Source organism: Anguilla anguilla, chromosome 14 (genome assembly GCF_013347855.1).
Source record: "Anguilla anguilla isolate fAngAng1 chromosome 14, fAngAng1.pri, whole genome shotgun sequence".
Taxonomy (NCBI): Eukaryota; Metazoa; Chordata; class Actinopteri; order Anguilliformes; family Anguillidae; genus Anguilla; species Anguilla anguilla.
In genome coordinates, this window is record NC_049214.1 from 35,014,957 (window position 1) to 35,038,208 (window position 23,252).

The 23,252-nt window shown below is 44.1% G+C and overlaps 2 protein-coding genes across 21 annotated transcripts in view; both read left to right on the top strand.

Annotated features, from left to right (window-relative positions):
- vldlr (very low density lipoprotein receptor) overlaps positions 1-13,596 on the top strand; it is a 42,122-nt gene extending 28,526 nt beyond the window's left edge. Inside the window, exons 14-29 of one of the 20 annotated variants that reach the window (XM_035391437.1) lie at positions 849-990; positions 1,956-2,105; positions 3,714-3,776; positions 4,920-4,982; positions 5,364-5,426; positions 5,885-5,950; positions 6,157-6,243; positions 7,284-7,346; positions 7,712-7,777; positions 8,172-8,231; positions 8,912-8,971; positions 10,144-10,206; positions 10,922-10,963; positions 11,830-11,910; positions 12,305-12,474; positions 12,736-13,596. In XM_035391437.1, the coding sequence (XP_035247328.1) occupies positions 849-990; positions 1,956-2,105; positions 3,714-3,776; positions 4,920-4,982; positions 5,364-5,426; positions 5,885-5,950; positions 6,157-6,243; positions 7,284-7,346; positions 7,712-7,777; positions 8,172-8,231; positions 8,912-8,971; positions 10,144-10,206; positions 10,922-10,963; positions 11,830-11,910; positions 12,305-12,474; positions 12,736-12,771 (1,275 nt within the window). In that variant the 3' untranslated portion in view covers positions 12,772-13,596. The remainder of the gene's footprint in view (positions 1-848; positions 991-1,955; positions 2,106-3,713; positions 3,777-4,919; positions 4,983-5,363; positions 5,427-5,884; positions 5,951-6,156; positions 6,244-7,283; positions 7,347-7,711; positions 7,778-8,171; positions 8,232-8,911; positions 8,972-10,143; positions 10,207-10,921; positions 10,964-11,829; positions 11,911-12,304; positions 12,475-12,735) is intronic. The other 19 variants (XM_035391439.1, XM_035391438.1, XM_035391441.1 and 16 more) reach the window with 19 other exon arrangements.
- Positions 13,597-15,963: 2,367 nt separating this feature from the next.
- Positions 15,964-21,932, top strand: kcnv2a (potassium channel, subfamily V, member 2a). The gene is made up of 2 exons (XM_035390366.1): positions 15,964-18,519; positions 20,919-21,932. Exons 1-2 carry the CDS (start codon positions 17,209-17,211, stop codon positions 21,174-21,176), a joined length of 1,569 nt encoding a protein of 522 aa, XP_035246257.1. The 5' UTR covers positions 15,964-17,208; the 3' UTR covers positions 21,177-21,932.
- The last annotated feature ends 1,320 nt before the right edge of the window (positions 21,933-23,252 follow it).

Genomic DNA, 23,252 nt, shown 5'->3' on the forward strand with positions numbered 1-23,252 from the left:
ACCTTGGGTTTCATGAACCTCATAATAGAACCCAAAAACAAAGCTCTCCCCTGCCTGCAAAGCAATGATTGGTTTACATCAGCAGTTTCATAAACCTTTACTGCCACATCCTTGACTTAACAAGCATGCTAGAGTTGTCTTGTGGATATGCAACAAAGCTGTGGTTTAAGTGGAAAAGAATTCTAAGCCTCCAGCTTAATTATTCACCTTTAAACATCTGCTTCGCTTTGCTCGATTCATGTTACTTACAACCCGTTTACTGTGGCGGTACAAATGTTGCCTGTTCAGTTTTTATACATTTTTTAAAATCAATCTTTGATAACCTGGCCTTCTAACTTGTAACACGTTGTACATTTCGGCAACATTATTCATTTTATTGGTATTTTGACCGCTTGTGTACATCTGGACAAATGTCAGAGCAGGGCATCTCATTCTCTGGGTTTGCTGTCTGTGAATTTTTCCTTTTTGGCTCATCAAATCTAATTGGTGTTGATGAATGAGCTGAGGTTGTTTGGAAGAGATGCAAGAAATTTGAGATGCATGAATTAATTTTGGGCTTTCAATCAAAACTCCTTTTTAAATGTTTGTCTTTAGAACAGCCGTTTCGCATCCGAAAAATCATGTTGCTGGGTCTGATGTATAGCTGTTGCTTTAAGAGCAGTGATCCAATGTCTGTTTGATTTGCGGTTTGGGTTTAACATGGGGGACATCTGTTGGTTCATGGCTGAACTGCACCCACATCGTCTCCGCTGAGAACACATTCCTGCATCCGTTGTGGAACACTTTCATGGGCATATCTGGCTGCCTGTTCTCATGCTTTATGTATTTTTTTCCTTTCGTCTTTTCAGGATCGAGTGTTCTGGACTGATGGGGAGAACGAGGCGATCTACGGTGCCAACAAGTTCACTGGCACAGATGTGATCACGCTGGCCAGCAATCTGAACGAACCCCAGGACATCATCGTCTACCACGAGCTGATCCAGCTGTCAGGTGAGTCCAACAGCTGTTTGGCCACTGGCCAGGGCAGAAGTGGCTGTAGGCCTTGTTGAAATGCTGGCGGCAAATTCCTGGTGTTTCCCTACAGCCGTCCATCATTCTCATAGAATTTTGAGGGAAATTGTAGGCATGATAAAATGTGGGTGTAAAAATCCAGACTTAAAAAAACTGGTGGTTGACATTCTTAACCTGTAAATGTGGATTTACTATCAAACTGACAGTACTGACAACTAGGTGAGTTTTGGTTCTGTATTCATAAAGCATCTCAGTCTGAGCACTGATGTGTCCAGTCAGCTTCTCCTTTTTTATAATTAAGGTTAGGATATAAATATGCTGCTTTGAATCTACCAAGACCAGAAGGCCTTCAAAACTGAGTAACCGTATCTCCCACGCTACTCTGTAGAACAATAGGCAATGTTGACCGAATGGAAGAACCTGTATGGATTGGGGTCAGGAAACGATTGACCTGGGGTTCATTTCAGTTGCTTATTTTATCCATGCTAGTCTCCTCTGTCCTTGCTTGACCTGGAAATTGTGGAAGGTCCCCCATCTTCAAGTGCATTCCAGTCTGTTACATGCTCCTTGGAGGAGCAAGAATCAAGGGGGAGGTTTCAGCAAGGATTCACAAGTGCAGCCTTTGCAGAAGTATTTTGTTTTTCCTCTGAACGTGTGACATGATCCACCCGTAGATCCATCTCCACATCTGCCACGTCTGTATTCGATGTGGCTTCAAACTGGTGCTTGACTGAGCAAGGACATTCCATTTGCCTAATACATGTTGCTTCGATTCCTCTGTCCTCATGTCTCATCCTTGCGTCTCTTCCTCGTGTCCTTCGTTGGGCGGAGCTAAGGAGCAAGGAAAGGACGTGAGGAAGAGATTCAAGGAGTGAACCCCATGACACGTGACAGCCTGTGGCTTAAAAAAATTATTTTTAATTTATTCCTCTCTCCTTTTGCAGGGACAAACTGGTGTAACGAGAAAGGAGATAATGGCGGCTGTGCCTACATGTGCCTGCCGGCCCCCCAGATCAACAAGCACTCCCCAAAGTACACCTGCGTCTGCCCCCAGGGGCAGGACCTGGCCACCGACGGTCAGCGCTGCAAACCCGGCAAGTACCCAGCATGCCCCTGGGCACCCCTGAAAAAAGGGTTAACCGCCATCCTCACACACACACACTACTTCCCCTCTGTGGGCAACCTTGCCAGAATGTTCTTCAAGCCCTATTCTCTACCGCTCTTTTTGAATTTTAAAAGGCTGCTTTTTGGTGCTCTGTGTCCTTTCTGTGGTTCGCTCCCCCGTGTATTGATTCCTTCTCCCTTTGTGGCGTTTCAGACATCTTTGCCCTGACATTCCTCACTGTGGACTGGCTTTGATTGTCACTCTGCTCCTTTGGTCCCCCTAACCAAACTCTCTCTGCCCCCCCCCCCGCCCCCTTTCCTTTTCTCCCCCTGCGATTTCTGCTGCCCCCCACCACGATGAGCTTTTCTTCCCCCAGCAGATCTGGCCCTTTCCAACGTTTGCTTAACAGAGATGGCACTGCAGCAAGTGAAAATGCACTACAGAATAGACTGGGAGAAGGTTGGAGAATTGGGTGGGAGGGGGAGGGGGAGGGGGGGAAAGAGGGCATCAAGGAAATGTAGAAACTGTCTTTAGCTTCTATGTCTGTTTACATGTTGTCTAGGAAATGGCTTTTCTGTTCAGCTCATTGAAGAGAATGTTTGGCTGAATTGGGGTGGGGGGTGCAGAGGGTCTCCGTCCATTGGAATATGTAGAATGGGAAACCATGGCCCAGGATGCATTCACTCCAGTGGGATGAAAGAGTGGGAGCGCCCCCCCCCCCCTTTTTTTTTGTCTGAATCAGGATAGCAGCTTAAGCTCCCTTATTCAGGCTTTGCGCTCTCCCTTTTGACATTAACCGAAATTGCTGCCGCCTTTTGTATCTCCCTGGGAATGGGGTCCCTTTGTGACTTGGAGAACGCGCTATGCTACTGTCAAGGCCCGGAGCATCCGTGTGCATTCTGGGCTATCTGTGCAGAGTTAACGGTTGATGTGATTGTCACTGATCTACTCAATGTGTACAATTCTGATACTGAATATGGCCTTTTCTTTTGACAAAGCTGCATCTTTAGCATTGTGACAATTTGGCTGCTTTTGTATCTGATTAGCTATCCTTGATTATAACATGAAGCATTTGAACATTTGTTCCTCAGCTTGTACGGGCAATGTGGGTACATTTATAAAGGGGGTGTAATGCTTCAAAGGGTTCACCTGTCTCTGTTACACATACCTGGGTTGGTGTGAGGCTGAAATCACTGTTGGTGTCCATCTGAAATATCATCAGGATCACGATTGGTGTCCTACCCACAGATCCATGGTTCCATCTCATTTTCACCTTGCACATGACCAAACATGAGCCTTTTTTGGTCTCTGGTACTCGCAGGAACTAATTTTAAATGAAGTAGGAAGTCTGGGTCTCCTTTCTCTCCTTGCTCTTCCCCTCATTTCCTCTTCAGGCTGTTTGCCATATGTGTTCTCACTTGAAATTGATGGATTGCCAGTTTGTGAATACGGTGGGGGGTGGTGTTGCGGCAGAACTAGCCATGTGATATCTGAATGCGAGAGTGCTTGACTGTTCCTCGATGGTACAACCATCCATCAACGGGAAGAAATCTTGACTTTTTCCATTATTTGCTAAAGTGTAACTCTTTCACGACAGCAGAGCCTTCAGCAGCCCCAAAGGATGATGGGAAAATGAGAACACGCCCCCCTCCTCCTTCAGGTAATGACTTCAAGTAGCACTGGCGTTCTTACCCCCCCCCAGTACTGCATCTGGACATTGTCCTCCTTGCAGTCTGCAGTGATGAGCTCAAAAGTCCTTTAAATTTCACACCAGTGACTTGTTGCTCTCCCTGTTGTGTTGACATGGCAACTAATCCACTTGGACAGCCTTATGAGAGGTGCGTGCCGTGTGGTAAAAACATGGTGACCAACACTAACGTGGCATTGAAGCCTCCGGAATGTGAATATAAATTTTCCGTTCACCTGTTGCTCAGTTATCCTAAAAGTTAGACCAAAGCAGCAGATGGACCTTGCTCGCCTCAAAAGTGGGCCTGTATTTTTGAAGTGCAATATTTGGGCGTATACCCTTGAGTAAGAGTACATGACCAGCATTGCTTCTGTAAATATCCAGCTGTGTAAGTAGATTGTTAGGTGTAAAGCTTTAGGACCCTGTTACTCAAATCATGGCCCTCAAGGTCCAAGAACTGCTGGTTTTCCACCCTCCCTTTACCTGGGAGTCAGGTGTGAAGACACTCTGGCAAATCAGTAGCAATAATTGTTCAGTTCATTACCTGTGGGAAAAGAAAACCAGGAAATGTCAGCTTGTATGCGATATTATAGTATTGTAGCTTCATAACATAGAACCCTCATCTGTATGATCTGAAGTCATTCATTCTCTTCAGTCTTAACCTAATATTGACGACAAATGTTAATTTGGTTCAGGAAGCTCATCGAATCTGCTGGATCGAACAAACGGACTTTGTTCTTGATATGGTGGCCGTTTAATGTCAATGTTTCTGACTAATCTAAGAATGGAACAAGTCATGCCCTGGCGTTGGAAATGAACCTGAGTCTGTTGGTAAATGATCAATACTGCAACATTTTCTGTGTAGCTACGCTTTCTGGTTTGGTTATTTTCATTCGTGCTAACATGTAGTCAGTCTGTGCTTTTCTGAACGTCCTTGGCTGGGAAGTTATGTCTGTTTGAAACTTGTGGAGAATTTGGCTTGTTTGGATTCTTCGCTGGATGGGTCTCATAGCTAGTGTGGGCGAACTTGACTGAATAGGTTGAATGTCCATTAATGGACAAAATTTAAATTTTCTGTTCTGTACAAGTGACGCTCGCTGCCCTTTCTCATGACAGCCATACCTTCAGAGCCCAAAAAGCATGATTGGAAGGTGCAGACACGCCCCACTCGGCCTCCAGGTAATGACATAAAATGGCTCCTCCCAGCCTTACACCTGGACACTAGTTTTGCAGTCAAAGGGGGGTGTAGGGTTTCACATCAGTCACTTGCTCAGTCCCCCCTGAACAAGAGTTTGAGACTAGAGTTCAGCGGTGTTTCTGTACCATGATGTACTGATCACTATCCAGCCTTCTGATCAAAATGTTCAGTAGACTAGGAATGCTGTTCATGTTCATGGCACGGGGACGGTGTGAGAATTGATGGTGAACTCTAGTGGTTTGTTTGGGTGCTTCTTAAGATTGGAGTCTTTGTTTATATGGGCAGTCTGCCCAGATGGCCTCAAAGAATTCCCCATTTACCGTTTTGCCAGTTATGCTCATGATGGCCCTCTTTCATGACAGTGGGAGCGTCCCAGCCCTCAGTGCATGATGGGAAGGTGCAGACAGACCCCACTCAGCCTCCAGGTAATGACATTGAGTGGCTTCTCCCAACCCTCTTCCAGGACACTGGTTTTAGTCTGTGCAGGCAGTCATGGTTCTGATTGGTCACATGCTCAGTCTCATTTGACCTAATTTGGATGGAAGGGGCCATTTGAGCTGTGTGAGGTGACTGGAGTTTTTGTGGCTCCAGGCTAATGCTGACAAGTGATTTTTTTTAAAAAGGGTTATGCAGATAAGGATTTTGAGCTATGAATCTGTTGTGATGTACTGGCCACATGGAGTCTGTTCAAGATGTGCTGGAGGCAGTTCAGTGTGTGACTAAGGAACTGAGGGAAAATTGATACTGGTTTGTTTGGGTGCTTTCTGAGATTGCCCTAAGTTTATATGGGCAGTGTCCAGATGGCATCAATATCCAGACACAGGCAAAAATGTATTCCACCTCATTTTGAAAAATTGCTGCCCACTACCCTCTTTCATGACAGCTTCACCTTCTTTGACCCCAACCAACTATGATTGGAAGGTGTACACAAGCCCTGCTCTGCCTCCAGGTAATGACCTCACTTGGTGCCTTGTCCCAGTTTGCAGTGGCTGTTGAAGTTTGGCTTGAGCTCAGCTCAGATTTAGAGTTACTGTATGCAGTTATGGATGGGGGAGGGAGGTGCCTCTGGCTGTAGGACGGATTTCCTAGTTTGTGTGGGCAATGTAGCTGAGCGGGACGCTTGGTAGTTTTGTAATTAAATTTTTATTGCTGAAGCGCTACTCACTGCCCTCTTGACAGCTGCACCTTCCCCAGCTGTAAACTATGACTGGAGGTTCCAGACGCACCCCGCTCCGCCTCCAGGTAATTACACTGAGTGGCCAACCCTAGCCTCACACTGAAACACTGGATAATGTGCAGCCTGCTGAAGAGGTTCTGTTACTAGAACGAGGGGACAAATGGAAATTTAGCAAAACGTAAATTCTGTAGATGCATTTGGAAGTATATTTTCACACTGGTCAATGTGTGGAATAGCCTGCCAGGTCACATAATAGAGGCAGAAACTCTGGGGATTGTTATTGGATACTATCTTGTCTGTTGGTAATCGGAGCACTATGTACAATTTAGTCAGGAAAATGGCGAGTGTTAAAGCTGAATGGCCTCGTCATTGTTATGTTTAAGTATGGGTGAAATGTAATTTGTTGTTGAGGCCGATTGGGATGAAAGTGAGAAGGTGCAGTGACTAGAACTCCATCTCTGGCAGTTTTAGTCATTAAAATGAAGCTGGTTGCTAGATGCTGTGCCCTGTGAAATGAGCTGAGTAAGGAAGGTGGCATGACTTGGGGTGAATTACTGAGTCAGAATTTCAGCTGGGCTTGACAGAAAAACAGGATGTGATGCAATTCATTTGTTCCACATTTTTTTGAATGGTGTCAGGGAGTCAAATGCACACCCTTTTGAGGAGCATCTGGGAGGCAACTGCGTAGGTGTCAAGCGTTGTTATTGTTTGCAAAGTGTTTCATTTCGAAGGCGGCCTGCACTTATCGGTGTTCCATGTGAATCGCGTAAGGAATCCACCGCTGCATTAGACTTTGAACAACTTTGAGGGGGGGAAAAATGTTCTGTGGCGTTTAGGACGTGGAGAAGGCACATTGGGTGGTATTTTCTACTGTGATGCAAATATAATTTAGTAATTTGCCAATGATGCTTTTCAGAAGGGGTTGTACTGTGGGGAAGTGTTAGTATGTTTGTTAGGTGAGGTGTTTAACTAACTGAGAACTGCTTGGGGTCCTCTTTAGTACAAGTCTCAGCTTGTGTGGACAGTCTTCGTGGATATTAATTCTATCCACTAATTTGCACCTCCCCACTGCTAAAATGGTCTTTACCACCCTCTTTCATGACAGCTGCCTCTGTGCCAACCAAAAACTACAACTGGAGGGTACAGACACACCCCACCCAGCCTCCAGGTAATGAGTCAGGTAGTTCTGTTCCAGGCTTGAACTTAAGCACTAGTTTCACACTCTGTGGTGATTGGAGTCTGGCTCAATGCTGGTAAAAGATTTTTATTCATTATTTTTATGGGCTTATGCAGGCTTAGAAGCCCAATGTTGAGTCATGTATTTTTGATTTACAGGTCACATGCAGACTAGGGAATCGGTTTAGCTTGTTGAATGAGAGATTATTGACCGTGACCTCTAGTGGTTTGTTTGGATGACGTCTAAGGCTGCCATAGCTAATGGGCAGTGTGTCCAGATTGTATTAAAGTCCATTCGTGAGTAAAATAAATTTAGTGTTTTGCACAAGTGATGCTTACTGCCCGCTTTCACGACAGCTTCACCTTCTCCACCACCGGCAAACTATGATAGGAAGGTACCGAAATACACTGCTCCTCCTCCAGGTAATGACATCATTGGGTGCTTTGTCCATATCACTGGACAGTTTGCAGTGGCTGCTGAAGTTTTACTTCAGCTCAGTTCAGATTTTAAAGTTATGCTGTTGTGGGTAGGGAGATGTGTCCAGCTGTAGGCTGGGTTTCCTCCTGTAGCTTTCGTGCACAGTGTAGCTTAATAGGATGCTTAGCAGTTAATAAGTTTTATTAGCGATTCTCACAAACTATGATTAGAAGGGTGAGATTTATTCCAGATTCCACCCCCATTGACTGGTTTTCTTTGGCGCTCATTATCAGTTTTGTAGTTTGGGTGTCTAAGTGGGCCCAGTATTCATTCATGTGTGAAATTTTAGTTTTTCTCCACATTTATTAAAATGATTCTAACTGCGCTCTTTTGTGACAGCGGCACCTCTGCCCACAAACGATGTCTGGAAGGTGCAGACTCGCCCTGCTCCTCCTCCAGGTAATGACATCATTGGGTGCCGTGTCCGTATCACTGGACAGTTTGCGATGGCTGCTGAAGTTTGACCTTCCGCTCAGCTCAGATTTTAAAGTTATGTTGGTGTGGACAGGGAGAGGTGTTTCCAGCCGTAGGCTGGGTTTCCTTCTGTAGCTGAATAGGATGCTTAGCAATTCATGTTTGTTTTATTAGCGATATTCACTCACAAACTACGATTAGAAGGTTCAAATGTGCCCCACAATGACATTGCAAGGCTAACCCTAGCCTTACCCCTCAACTGTAGATTTACTGCCTGGTGAGGAAGGGTCATTACTAAATTAGTTTGGACTGATTTTTCAACTTGTTCTGAACTCGGATTTAGCCTTATACTTTTAAAGTGGTGTGTAGATATGAATGCATGAGAGGTCCCAGTGTTGAGCTGTGCATTTATAACATGGTGTGATCATGCAGTTGGCTGTGTTTCAAAATGTCCTCTTGGCTGTGGACTTGTTTAAAGTCATTGGTCATTGAGGAACTTAGGGTGAGGTTTATTCCAGATTCCACCACCAGTAACTGGTTTTCTTTTGGCTCTCATTATCGGTCCTGTAGTTTGTGGGTGCCTGAGTGGGGTCTGTTCATGTATGTAAATTTTTAGTTTTTCCCCATATTTTAAAAATGATTCTCACTGCACTCTTTCATGACAGCTGCACCTCTGCCCACAAACAATGTCTGGAAGGTGCAGACTCGCCCTGCTCCATCTTCAGGTAATGACTTTGGGCAGCTGTTCCCACTCTAATAGGACCTGGTAATCCCAACATGCTTTGCAGCCTTCAAAACACAGCAGGTTTGCAAAGGTTTTGACCACTTATTAAAAACAGAGCAAGTGGATAAGCAGTGTCAAACTCCAGTCGTGGAGGGCTGCAGTGTCTGCAGGTTTTTGTGGTTTCCTTTCACTCAGTAGCTAATTAAGGCTTTGAGAACATGGTGTGTGGACTCTAGCTAATCAATCCCTTAAATGTATTTACAATAATTAGTGCTGAAAAGCACTGAGCCAGCAATACACTGCGGCCCTCTAGGACTGGAGTTTGACATCCCTGGGCTAGGATGTCGTCATAGAAGAGAAATGGGTGGAAATTGGCAAGGTCTGATAGACAACTGAATTAAACTGCCATCGTTTGGACTGCGTTTGGCAGTGTTCAGTGGGAGGTGATTACGTTGATGTGCCGTTTCTGCGATCCTGCAGTTTAGATCAGCTCGAACCCGCTAAACACTCATCAGGGAGAAGTCATAACCCTGCCTTTCACTGCTTGAGTGCGTTTGTGTTTTGAAACTGCATGCTGTCAGTTTGACTTCTACAGCTGTTGTAGAGTAATTAAGGTAACGGTCATCAAACAACCTGAATGCATGTTTTTGGCACTCCCTGACTTGTTGGAGGCCCATATGCATCTGATGTCTGAAGTTAGGAGTTTGTAGAATATGCCTAATCTGGATTTCCTACAGGCAATGTCAGCGGCAATGGAAAATTCCCAAATATTGAATTGATCAATCACTTTAGTCCCCCTGAACTGGTGCCTTACCTGGATGGAAGGGCCTGTTTTAGCTGAGAGGTGGCTGGAGTCTCTGGCTCATGCTTAATGCTGGTAAAAGTGATTTTCAGTGTTATGCTGTAAAGGAAGAAGGACCAGATGTTTAGCTGTGTGTCTGTACTGTGAAGTACAGGTCACATGCAGCGGCATGTGCAAATTGAGCAGTAGACTAGGGAAGCAGTTATGGATGCAGCTAGGGAAGCATGTTTATGGAGGGAGAACTGAGTGACCAAGCGATTGAGGGTGTGCCTCACAAGGTAGGGTTTCACAGTTTGTGTGGGAAGTTGCTGGGATTCTTTGTCAGGTGTCCATTCTTTCTGAAGTGACGCTTACTTGCACTCTTGTGACAGCCATGCCTACGGAGCCCTCAAAGAATGATGGGAAGATGCAGACACGGCCCGTTCGGCCTACAGGTAACGCTGCTGGCTGTGCCCTGCTGGTATTATGGCCTGGGGAACAGATGAGCTCTGAGCTTTAGGTTTCTCATGACTGTACAGCAGAGTCTCTCTGACATGATTACTCACTTGGTGCAGGGTGAAGTGGTGAAGGGGCTTTAGTTTGTGTTTTTGCCGTGAATGTTTTGTGCAAACTGGACTCCCATGATGCCAAATCAGATATCAAAATGTTCTACAGATATGTACACATTGATTAGGCTTGGATTTTAGTAACTTAATTATGCATTAAATGCATATCTTGTAGCTTGTTCTGGTAACAACTGCTTATGTTGTAGTAAACATGGCACATAGGTTTGGGGTGAATTTTCCCCTTAGGTTTTCCATTTCTGTACTGGTGCAAGTACTGTTATCTTCTGAATAATGTGTTCAGAGGTGGGGAATGTGGTTTGGCAAGTAGGTTTGCTTTTTAGATCTTGTGGTAGAATTCACACTGAAGTCTAGTCATGTTTGTTGTATGGTGAGTGTAAGACTATCGGGGGGCACTTGGGAATCCATCACTGGATGTTTAAGGAAAATATGCAGACAGATGTTTTAGATTAACGTGGAATTCAGTGTTTCAAACTTTATGGTTGCTTGTTCCCATGTTAATTTGTCATACTTTGTACATTTAGGGTCAGTTTGCAGTTGCTGTACTTGCATTGCACTGATCCTGAGGTTTTTGTTTTATTCAAAGCATCAAAGAAACCAAAAGTGGTCCCCAGTCCAGTCACTGCTGGTAAGCTGCCTGGATTTCTTGTCCTGTTCTGAGTCCAGGGATTCAGTAACTGTTTGGGTTTCCGTTATGACCAAGATGCCAGTCACCCCATGCTTATGATTCTAGATCCCCCTCAGGTATTTTGGGAATTTTTGTAAGACACTGATGGTGCTACAGGTTTAATCTTGGGCTTTGGGGAAAATCAATTGGAAAGGGATGATTTTGTCCAATCTGGCAATCTAATAGGGGAGGAACTGGATGGGGTTGTAAAAAAGGCTCATGTAATCATTAACGCCTCGTGCGTTCACACCTCATTGATCCAGCAGGTTCTGGTCTTGCCAAGATCAGACTCTTCATCCCATCTCCATTGCCCATCCCTCATCTCATTGGTCCATTACTAAATGGATGAAGCCAAAACGATATTCATGTTCATTTAATCTGGGCTGACTGCCATACTGTGCATATTTCAGACCTGGCACAGCCTACAGGTCATTACAGCCTCTGTCACAGGGTTACAGCAAGCGGTTTCCTTTCACTTACTGTCAGCACTAATTTTCTACCTTTCCTTGTACAAGTGTTCAGTTTTGGCAAAAAAAAAAAAACCCCACTCACTCTAATGTGTAGAATTTATATCCTGGAGAGCCAGAGTGTGTACTGGCTTTTGTTCTTAGTAGTGCACTAGTGCTAGTTAACTCCTGTGTAAGACCACTGGTGCTTTCACCAGTGATATATGTGCAGTCTGCAGCTGTAGCTCATGTAAACAGCTGGGACCTACTAAGTGGATATCAGCATGAAATGCAGAAAGCAGGTCTCTTGTGCACTTCTGATGTAAACCAGTCCAAATTCAAAGTGCATCCAGGCTTAACATGCTTGTTGTGTGTCTTAAGAGGGGAACGTCAGCACCTCGATCCATGAGGTGAATTCATCTGCGAAAGGATCTGCTGCTGCCTGGGCGATTCTGCCAGTCTGTGAGTACTTGCTGCATGGCGAGAAATCCTTATTACATCAGGAAATGTGCATTGTTTGACTTAAAACGGGTTTAACCATTAGTGTAAACTTGCAGCAAAGGCCTCTTACACTGAAAGCTGGCATGATAAAGTATCAGGAAAAGGCCTTGTAAACAAAGTTAGGAAAATGTGGACTTCCATGAGCATTTAAACTACTCTTCCCAGATCAAATTAACCCACCTTGTCATCAGTATTCCCGGAATTTAGATGGAGAACAATTGGCCCATTTATAAACAAGCCCTGAAAGTTCAAGTCTTGCATCTCAGTGACTCCTACTGTAGAATGGGACTTGCATGGGAGGACTTTGCTATCCCAGAAGCCTCACTGCCCTTCTGTCACTGCCTTGTTTCTGTAGTGCTGCTGGCCATGGCTGCTGCTGGCGGCTACCTCATGTGGCGCAACTGGCAGCTGAAGAACAAGAAGAGCATGAACTTTGACAACCCCGTGTACCTGAAGACCACTGAAGAAGACCTCAACATCGACATCAGCAGGCATACCTCTACTGTCGGCCACACATACCCAGCAGTGAGTCCTTGATCTTTAGGCTTTCAACTCAGACTACTGCATGCTTTGGCCTGGGGAAAGTATACGGTTTTTCAATTAAATACCCCACTCATCCTGGGGTCTGAAAATGAGGATTTCCTGATTAAAATCAGGAAAACGTGACATTCAGAAAAATTACTGATTTAATTAATCATAAATGGATCTGCCCTTAAATGTTTTAAACGGGCATTATTAGTTTATTATTGGGTCTTGTATAATTTGCATTCTGTTTGTCTTTCACAGATATCAGTTGTGAATACAGAAGACGACTTGTCGTAACCCTACCCTTCTCAATACGTCATCTGTTAACTGTCTCTTTGGTACCCGTGCCAACAACTGCTATTGCAGTAGCGCTAAGACCAGATGCCTTCTGAAGTGCATTAAGTTGATCTGTTTTCTGGGGGATGTGTGGTGTGCCATTGTTTATACAGAGTATACAATAACGCATTGCGTCCTTCGAAGCCTGCTTTAAGCATACCCAAAGCCACACGGGGGAGCGGGCAAGGTCAGGTTCTACCCCATTTTTCCCCCGCCCCTCAAAGTCCCCACAAGCTCAGCGTGTTCATCGTGGATAACAAAGACCCATGCCTGGTCTTGCAGCAGTGCTAACTCAGTCAGTCCATTTGTGAATATTTTAGACAGTCACGGCTTAAAGATGTATCAGTCTTTCTTTACCCCCCCCCCACCCCAAACATGACCTCCTGAAGCACATTCTTCTGAAGCTCTGGTGTGTGTATGTGCTGGGGAACATGACCTCTGTATGGAAAGTGCTGTTACATTTATAAAACAAGAAAGCGGAAAACTGAATTGTACATATTCCTCCATAGAGAACATAATCAGGACTCTGAAGCACTTTGTTCAAATGCTCTCCTGTAAATAAGATTGTATACATTTGACCGAATCAATTTTTTGCTATGGTCGGGCATAGTACCAGGGTAGAGGAAAATGTATTTAAAAACTGAATAATTTGTTAAAATATTTTGTATGTTTGTGTGCCGTTCCTGTGACCTTTTATAGCATTGTACAGGGGGGACTACAGGCTCTGTACTGTGAAGAGTAAAACATTTGCAATCACTTCAAATAAAATAAGACTTTAAAAACTGGCCTTTCAGTCTCATCCTTATTCTGCTGGAAAGATGGGTCTGGTTTAAGATTTCACTGTAGGGTCCCCAGAGGTTGTTTTATATGATTTGAGACTAATTTTTCCTAATTAACTATTACATTCTGTGAGGTCTTAATGGCACCAGTGGCTGAAGTCTAACACAACAGGTTACTAGTGTCCCTACCTTTTGTGTCTGGAAAAATCAGCATTTCTAAATTAGTTTGCCAGGTTGTTGCTGACTTTGACTGCTGGGATGATGGTGGCTGAGGGGGGTTATTAGATTAAATGGACTGCCACTTAGTCATTTCCATACACCTGTTCCGTTGAGCAATTGGCCTCTTATTTTGGTAGTTTAATGGGGCTTAATGGAATTACCTGCTTAAAATATAATTTTGTAAGCACCGGGCTCAAGGTCCTTTTCCATGATTACAGCCATCTCAGCCCTTCCCCAAAAGTGTCCTCTCGGTTATGTAGAAAATCTGAGCCCTTGTCAGAAGGATGGGTACACTCAGCTTGCCCCCCCCCCCCCCCCCCCCCTTGAAGTGGACGTGCCACTTGCCACCAGTTCTCTGCTTTGCAACCCTTCTCATACTTGGCAATGAATAATTTCCTTGTCAGAGTAACACTGCCGTTAATCACTTCAGGGAATGGACTGCGTACTTAGTGCATGCTCCCTCATCTGAGAACAAATTTGTTTATTCAACAGCTCATTTTTCCCAATTCAAAAGGCTGTAACTGCAGCTAGCGTTAAATCAACTCAGGACTTCACCTCTGCTGAACACAAATGCACTGCAATTTATGCTTTAACGTGAAAGTGGCACTGTATTTTATGTATGGCATGGCTAATGGGAGCATAGCTCAACATTTATTCCAGGTTACATTACTCTCTGCACAAGTTTTTTTTATTTTTTTATTTATTTGTAAGGCTAGGTGTTAAAGTAGGGGCCTTTATCTGTAGACACAATGCAGTGCAGCTGATTCTTTTTACCTTGTCTCCCAAGCAAAAATGTCCTCCTTAAGCTTAATTTCATGCCATTATTCATTGGTTCCTTATTTAATTTTGTTGACTTCAATAAAATAACCCTGACCTCTACAGGATGATTTGGTATATTGGTCATTTGGAGGCCATGTTTCTCAGTTGCCATGGTAATTTACCTGTCAGCTGTGCAGCTGGTGAGTGGGATGCCAATCAAATGTGAGCTTCAGTGCCATATAAGGCCAAGTCCTTTTTTTTTTTTTTTTTCTTTTTTCTTTAAAGGAATCTCATGCTTTACCTTAAGCAAAGTTTTTCCTGGTTACTTTAAAAATATATATTTAATTGTATACCACTTTTGTGGCTTAATACTTAAAACAGACCAACACACAAGATGGCAGATAAATTAACCAACAGGGAAGATGGATCTGCTTATGACGATTTAAAGATTATCCGTGCATCGGAGCCATTTGTACCCAAGTTGTTTACCAGTGTGTAATTCCCACATGCTGTGCAGCATGTGCTTGCTAATGGGGGGGGGGGGGGGGGTTGATCTCACTGAGGAACTGAACCAGGTGGCTGTGTGGATTAAGCTTTAATATACTCGCTCCATCTGTGATTGGGGAATTCTTTGTAATCGGAGAGAATTAAATGAATGCCGGGTATGGCGTGCTGGGAGTGTTCCCATTCATTTACCCTCAATGTGTGCACAAAGTTACATGCACATAATGCGTGTGTGTTCTTGCACCAAACACTTATGTGCATACATACTCAAGTGCTTGCATGCACAAGTGTGGGACTAGGACATATAGACTGTCGAGTGTGTTCATCTGGTAACTGATGCTAAACTGAGAAATTAAGAGTTCAATGACTGCAAATGGCATTATCTAGAATAAGTGAATGTAAAAAAAATAAATCTGTTACAACTTAAAGGCATATTTTTAATTATTTAGTAAGATATTGGCTGTGCCAAAAACCCAAATGCATAGTGGGATCCCAGGACCACCATTGCTGTAGAGATGGTGTTTCTTTTGAGGGTAAACAATTGAACTGTGATTAGGAAGCAAAAGCCTGGTATACTGTAAAACTGTAAACAGACCTACATATACTCGAGTGTAGGCAGTCATTTGTCAAAATGTTAAAGCGACTTGGTCATATGATGTCTTTTCAAGGTGTATAAACAATTTACTGAGTGCATTCACAGCAGTGCATTTCAACTGCTGGAACCACCACTGACTGCTGAGAGGGGGGAGGAAAGATTCAGATGTACAAATTGGGGGGGGGGGCAGATCTGCATCTGCATAGTCCGCACACCTCCCACTAGCAACAATAACTGCATATTTGACATCTACTGCTTAACCATGTACATATTACTCATGCATTTATGGATAGTATGGATAGTGTGTGGAAAAAGCCTCTTTAAAAACGATCTGGTCCCCAGGAAGCAGTATTTGAGGAGTCGGGATTCCTGAGCTGCCCTCAGAACCTACTGTAGTTTTTGTTTTTTCTCTCTCCGATAATGTCTCATCAGAAGTCAGAATTGATAATGCTTGATGTTGAGTGGAAAATTCCACAGGAAGTTAAGGAAATGTTTAACATTAAGGGGGACTGAGGGAAAGGAAGGTCCTGTAAAGAACGGATCCTAAGTTGTGTTTCATATGGGATTTGGATTTGCCTTTGTTTACACCAGGGAGTCTTATGTGGGTATAGATTATTGTGGTGAGCAACTGAAGTGGAAATAATTTCCCATGACGTTGCTTGTTCTTGGGAACTGAGGAATTATAAACCAGCAAACTAGATGTTACACAGATTGCCATATTTTTTATTTATTTATGATACTGCCTTGCCAGGTCTGTGTCTAAGGTCTTTCCACTGGGCTAAATGCGTAGCTGTTGGCAGTGGCTCTGGGTTTTTAATAACCAGTCTAATCCAGAAATCTTAAATCTGTATGACCTTTCTCACATCAGTTTTACGGTTTTATTTGTTCGTGTTTAAGAATTAATATCTCAAACGTTTCTTCATTTTTACCCACAATATTCTAGGACTGTATACATGTACAGCACAGTGAAGTTTTTCTAAATTCTTTTAAATTTTCTAATTCACTAAATACAAGATATTTAAAAAACAAATCCGTGAAAATTTCCAATTGCAAAGAAATTTCCTGTATGTGGCATATTTTTCAGAACATTTCAGACAACATTTTCAAAGATACAAATATGCAGTGTTTTCGTGCTATTAATTTTGAACCTTTTTATTTATATATTGTAAATATGACCCGTGTAAATGAATATTGTATTTACTACAGAGGAAAAAAATCTTGGAAAAAATTTATAAGATTAAAAATGGGTCTCTGATGGCAAGGCGATGGCTTTAATGCAAAGCAAATGAAAGACATCTGGGTTTGAGAGGGGGGGGAGAGAGGGGAGAGAGAGCTCGACTGGAAGAGAAGAGGATAATATGTAAAACTTTAAGCGCATAGATCCTCTCAGTCAGCAACATTAGAGGGGTCAGCGCTGCTTCCTCCCAGAGGGTGGATGGGTATTAGAGTCGCTGTAATGCCTCCAGGTTCACAGGGACCGTCTGCTCAGTGACCTGCAGGCGTCTTTGATCGGGCGGGCTGTGGAGGAGAGAGACCGCCGGCATGCTGAGCTTGAAGAGACGGAGGCAGAGCCTCTTCCCCAATTACAAGCTGGGAGGGGCGACGGACCCCGTTGCCAGGGAGGTGGACCACCACCTGCCCTTCGCCAAGGACGGCTTCGTGAAGCAGTGGAACTCCATGCAGGAGCTGAGCCGGGACATCTACAACATATACGATGAGTACGAGAACGAGGAGGACGACCGGGTGCCCCTCGCGCAGCTGAGGCTCAGCTCGCCCTCCAAGAACTTCATGCTCAACATCAACGTGGGCGGCAAGGTCTACCAGATGTCCTACCGCGTGGCGGCCCAGTACCCCAAGACGAGGATCGGGAGACTGGCGACGTACACCGACCACAACCGCAAGCTGGACCTCTGCGACGACTACATCGTCCAGAACAACGAGTTCTTCTTCGACCGGGACCCGGACATCTTCCACAACATCTTCAACTTCTACCGGACCGGCGTGCTGTGGGTCAAGGACGAGCTGTGCCCTCGCAACTTCCTGGAGGAGATCAACTACTGGGGCGTGCGGATCAAGAACACCCACCGCTGCTGCCGCATCTCCTTCGAGGAGCGGCAGGATGAGCTGAACGAGCAGCTGAAGGTCCAGCGGGAGCTGCAGGCAGAGGTGGAGATCGAGGAGAACGAGGAGCTGTTCCGCGACATGGCCTTCGGCCACGCCCGCCGGGCCATCTGGAACCTGATGGAGAAGCCCTTCTCCTCCGTCACCGCCAAGCTGATGGCGTTGGCCTCCAGCTTCTTTGTGCTGGTGTCGCTGGTGGCCATGACGCTCAACACGGTGGAGGAGATGCAGTACCGCACGCCCACGGGCCAGCTGAGCGGCCGGACCTACTGCGAGTACGTGGAGACCCTCTGCATCGCCTTCTTCACCGTGGAGTACCTGCTGCGGCTGGCCTCCACGCCGGACCTGCGCCACTTTGGCCGGAGCGTGCTCAACGCCGTGGACCTGATCGCCATCCTGCCGCTCTACCTGCAGGTGGTCCTGGAGCACTTCGAGAGCGAGGAGCAGGGCAAGCACAGCGACATCGAGACGGTGAGCCGCGTGGGGAAGGTGGGCCAGGTGCTGCGCATCATGCGCCTGATGCGCATCTTCCGCATCCTGAAGCTGGCGCGCCACTCCACGGGCCTGCGGGCCTTCGGCTTCACCCTGCGCCAGTGCTACCAGCAGGTGGGCTGCCTCTTCCTCTTCATCGCCATGGGCATCTTCACCTTCTCCGCCATGGTCTACACCGTGGAGCACGACGTACCCCAGACCAACTTCACCAGCATACCCCACGCCTGGTGGTGGGCTGCCGTGAGTACTTCACCCAAATTATGTATTGTGGCATTTGCTATATAGTTGTTTTACTTGTTTAAAATGTTAACTTTTTTTTTTTTTTTTGGGGGGGGGGGGGGTGGGGGGTGGGACTAGATTTCCACATTGAATATAAATGTGCTTTCTTGATCACACTTCTGCATTCTGGAGAGTAACACTGATGTCCTCCACTTTTGCAAGTCGCTCTACGCAAGATTAATGTAATGCAATGAATTACCCGGCTTTTACCGTGTCCCCCGTGCTTTCAGTTTTGAGTAAAATACTTTACCGTCAAATAAATCATCATTCCTTTCGTGCGCCATCTGGACTATCCACTAAGCACTCCGATGAATGTTTTATTGCTTTCTGTGCTCCATGAAGACGTTCCTGTACCAGTCACACACTCAGTAACATTAGGAGCAAACGACAGGCTGTGCAGCTGCAGGAAAATGAACCAGTGCTGGGTGGGGCAGTGTGGTGCTGAGGCGTGGCCTAGGGGCTGACTACCCTGCAGTGCTTCATTTTCAGCTGCACAGCCTACAATGGTTAATTATATTTGTAGTTTGGCTACATGTAACAGAAATGACTTGCTGCATTAACTTGCTAATAAATAACTTGCTGCATGCAGTCAGCATTTCCCCCTCTAAAGAGAATGTCACAGGAATGCTGACATGTTTGCTTATTAAGATGGAACTGTGATTAACTACTACTACTAATAACTGCATTGTACTGTTTCTCCAAGCATATTATTGAACAATATTAATTGAATCAACACACCCTATCGGAATGGATTTTTTTAAGCAAAACCATGGTATTTTGTCACGTGTTTTTTTTTGTCCCACTCTACCCATTTTGATAAGGCTTTCTCCCTATCTGTATGAGTTATATATCACTTATGGAAAAACATATCTGACATATAGTTCATAATATCGGGCAGTTATGGCACTGCTAAAAGCTGGTTGCTGAAAATGGGTGCCTTAGAGTACTGTGCACCACAGTATGTGCATATGAAATATGCATTTTGACGGTGTCACTTTGATTACAATTTGATTGGAATCTTTAGAGGTTTTGCATACCATCTTGAATGTGCTTTTGTACAGTAAGTCGTTTTGTATAAAATGACTACATTGTAAGTTACTGAGAGTCGTCCCCTGAAATAAAACTCAAGAAGACGGGTAAGGTCAGGTCAGGTCAGCTCAGATTCACCTCACCTCAGGGTTGCCAGGTCTTTGTGATGAAGACAGCCCAAAGCTGTTTTCAGTTAAAACAAATCTCAGGCTGAGGTACCAGAAAGCCAAATGCTACTTTTGAAACTACTGTATTCACAGCATTACTATAGTAAACACAATGTGTTACAAAACAGTAATTAGTACAGTATTATATCATAAAAATATACATACTAGCTTACACTTCCAAGCTCTTCCAACAATGTTTGACAATATTTAGCACCAATAGACGCCAGAGATGTACTGTAAATAATTACTTTGTTCTAGACACCAATTGTTATTTAAAATCATGTTATTGTTGCTATTAATGAATTTAGGAAAAAGCACACGCAAGATCTATTCAGGAACAAAAAGGAGAGCCGGTGGCAGCATTTTAAAAGTACCCAAACCTTGTGGAAAAACCACAGACTTGGCAACACTACCCCGGCTCCCTCCTCAGTAAGAACATGGTGCCAATGTTATTACCATTGTGAAATAACATGCCTGACCCTCAGCTGTCCCAGCCAAGTTACTGTAGCTCTGCCAGGATTTGAGTTTTGTGCATAGCAAGACAAGTGCATCTTGACAGCTCTTCAGTCCTGCACTTGTAGGCTTTACAGTGTGATGTGCAATTTTTGTGGAAGAGCTGTCCAGTGCATTGCACGATGGTTGGCATTGCAACATCCTGATGATTTCATTTAAGGAAATAAAATAAAAACATTGCCCTTTTGGAAATCTTTATATTACTCACTATGTTATTTATCAATAGTAATGTCTTTGTCATTTGGAATATGATTATCAGGTTCAGTGAACCGTTTTTCTGTCTAATACACTTACCATAGAACCAACTGAAATATTTCAATGAAAGCATATTATTGTGGAAGTCAATGGTGAAATCGTACAACTCAATTCAGAGTATTCCCACTTTTTAGTGATCTGTTTTTGTTGTTTTGCATCACAGCTACAGAGGACACAAGGACAAAAGACTACTATGTAAGGCACCCATACACAAAGAGGGAAAGCAGAACTGTATTAAAGCCCTACTGACTGTTGATTTTTGGGATTATTAAACCGGTTTATTTAGAATTGGGCAGTTTTATCACTGAAAACATATTTAATTATGACCTAACATTCCAAACAAAATGGAGAAAAATGGCACCTGAGAACAGCTCTCTCATTTCCCCCCCTCTCCAGGTGAGCATCTCCACGGTGGGCTACGGGGACATGTTCCCGGAGACGCCGCTGGGTCGCATCTTCGCCTTCGCCTGCATCTCCTTCGGCATCATCCTCAACGGCATGCCCATCTCCATCCTCTACAACAAGTTCTCCGACTACTACTCCAAGCTGAAGGCGAACGAGTACACCTCCAACCTGCAGAACCGTGGGAGAGTGCGGTTCACCAGGAGGGCGGTCAAGAAGATGAGCGAGTGTTGCGAAGGAGCCCGGCATTAGCGTCCGGCCCGCTCCTTTAGGAAACGTTAAAGGTCGCTCCGTCCTGGCTTCCGCTGTAGACCGCTTTAACCAAGCTGACGCAATCCCTGCATCAAATCCTGGTGAGGTCATCGCCCTCATCGCCCGAGGAAGGTCCCGCGCGCACGTCTGAGACCCTGAAAAGAGGACAAATGGAAATGACCCTTCTGTCCTTAGCTCTACAGTGGCCTAGTTTTTCATGTGGAGCGGAGGGCTAATCGCCCAAACTCAATGGGCTACTTCCCATTTCAACGACATACGTTGCATTATTTGCATTTCGAAGCAACACCTTATGTCTCAGGAAATGCATGGCAGCTACTTTATCATGAATCATTTATTAGTATGCATGTACAATTACTGCCTGTTATATAACTGCCATCTTGTTCGTGGCCCGGCGGTTGGTGTAACCAAGATCATTTGAAGTACAAATTGTACATCCTACTCACTGACATTGTAAAGCCTGGTAATGCGGTCATGTTAAGGTGGACAGATACGACTGCTTTTCGACACACGTCCCCTAACTTGACAGCCTTCCCTCAAGATGAAAGGTTTAAATAAGCAGGTTCACATGTTCGATGAACAGCTAGTAATTGTCAGCCACATATTATGATTCAGCAACAGCTGAAGTCCATAGAAATGCGTTTGAAACTGCAGAGACGTTTTTAAGATGGTAAGACTCTGGGACAAAAATACAATTCTCACATTAATTACCTTTTATCACAACCAGTGTGCAAGGGTGTGAGATGTCCCTTATGGAAGGTGTGAATGATACATTTTAAAGATTGGTGATACATTTTACATGCTTTGTAATACTGTTCTGCAGAAATCTGAGCATTTCTGAAGAACTGGCCTCTTCACGGTATTTCACAGCTTTGCATTGGCTTGCTTAATTTGCCAAATAAGTTGCTTATTGTAAACGCACCAAAGGAGCTAGAAAGCTCTGCTCCCGTACTGCTTTTTGGACAGTGGCAGTTATTCTGCTTGCAGAATGAAAGAACGCTGTTGTAAAATAGAATGTGCTGTTTTCGCCTTGCCTTCTGCCGTTTATGCTCCCTGTCTGTATGAAATGGATAGACGTAAACCTTCCTATTTTCTACTGTCAATACGAGGGAATTAAACATTTTAGACTTCTTTTTGAAATAAGTGGGGTTTTTTTGTCTTTAGAGTCTTGTATTGAATGAAGGGTTTCACACAGCATTGCTAAACATAACAGAGTAAAGATTATCATACAATATGGCCTACCAATACACACAATTTAAAGGGATAGTTCATTTTCTGAGGTTTTCTTTTAAAATATCATTTTAGTTCTATTGAAATTTTCTTTATTGCCTTATGCTACAAAACACTGAATGCCCCTACATCAGCCACTGAAAAGCTGGCAGGTCATGTGAAACTTATGGAAATATCCTAAATATCCATCACTGAACACAAAACTGTTTGGGATAATTGAAAATGTACACTAAATATAATACTACCAAAAAGGGAGTGAGACTGGAAAAATCACTTTTTACAAAAAATCAAATGGTCCTCTTCACAAGATGTATTCTGGATGCTTTCCTGATATATAATATTCTAAAAACAGAAATGCAATTATATCTGAACAGTAGGGAATTAGTGTGACGGAGTGAAAACAGTTTGGAATTATGAGTTTAAGATCAAACTTCTGGACATTAATGAGGAGTACCAGTTAAATATTTAGGGTGGTTGAGTACCTGTGTAAATAGTAAAATCTGTAATTCATGTCCCTGGGGAATTAAAACTGCTACACAGGTTAGGTGCTTTAGGACTGTAGCAAAGATGTAAACATGGTGTACGTATACATGAGCAGTCTGTAATGAAGGGCTGGGCAAATCCGTTCTTGTAAGACTGGTGTGCTTCCACAAATTACGCTGGTTCAATTGGCTAATTGGATTTATACAGTATCGCTAATGTGCTCGTAGATTAAACCACATTAAGACGTTTCATAGCGATACAAAAAAGTATTAGGTTGTTTGTTTTAAAAAAAAAGCTCGGACAAACCAAAAAAAATTGCATTTTGTAAACTAACTACTGGTATCT

Excerpts from the sequence above, each read along its gene's own strand:
- kcnv2a (XM_035390366.1), top strand. The coding sequence starts at position 17,209 with ATGCTGAGCTTGAAGAGACGGAGGCAGAGCCTCTTCCCCAATTACAAG. Across the intron at positions 18,520-20,918 it reads ACGCCTGGTGGTGGGCTGCC|GTGAGCATCTCCACGGTGGG; the intron begins GTGAGTACTTCA and ends CCCCCTCTCCAG.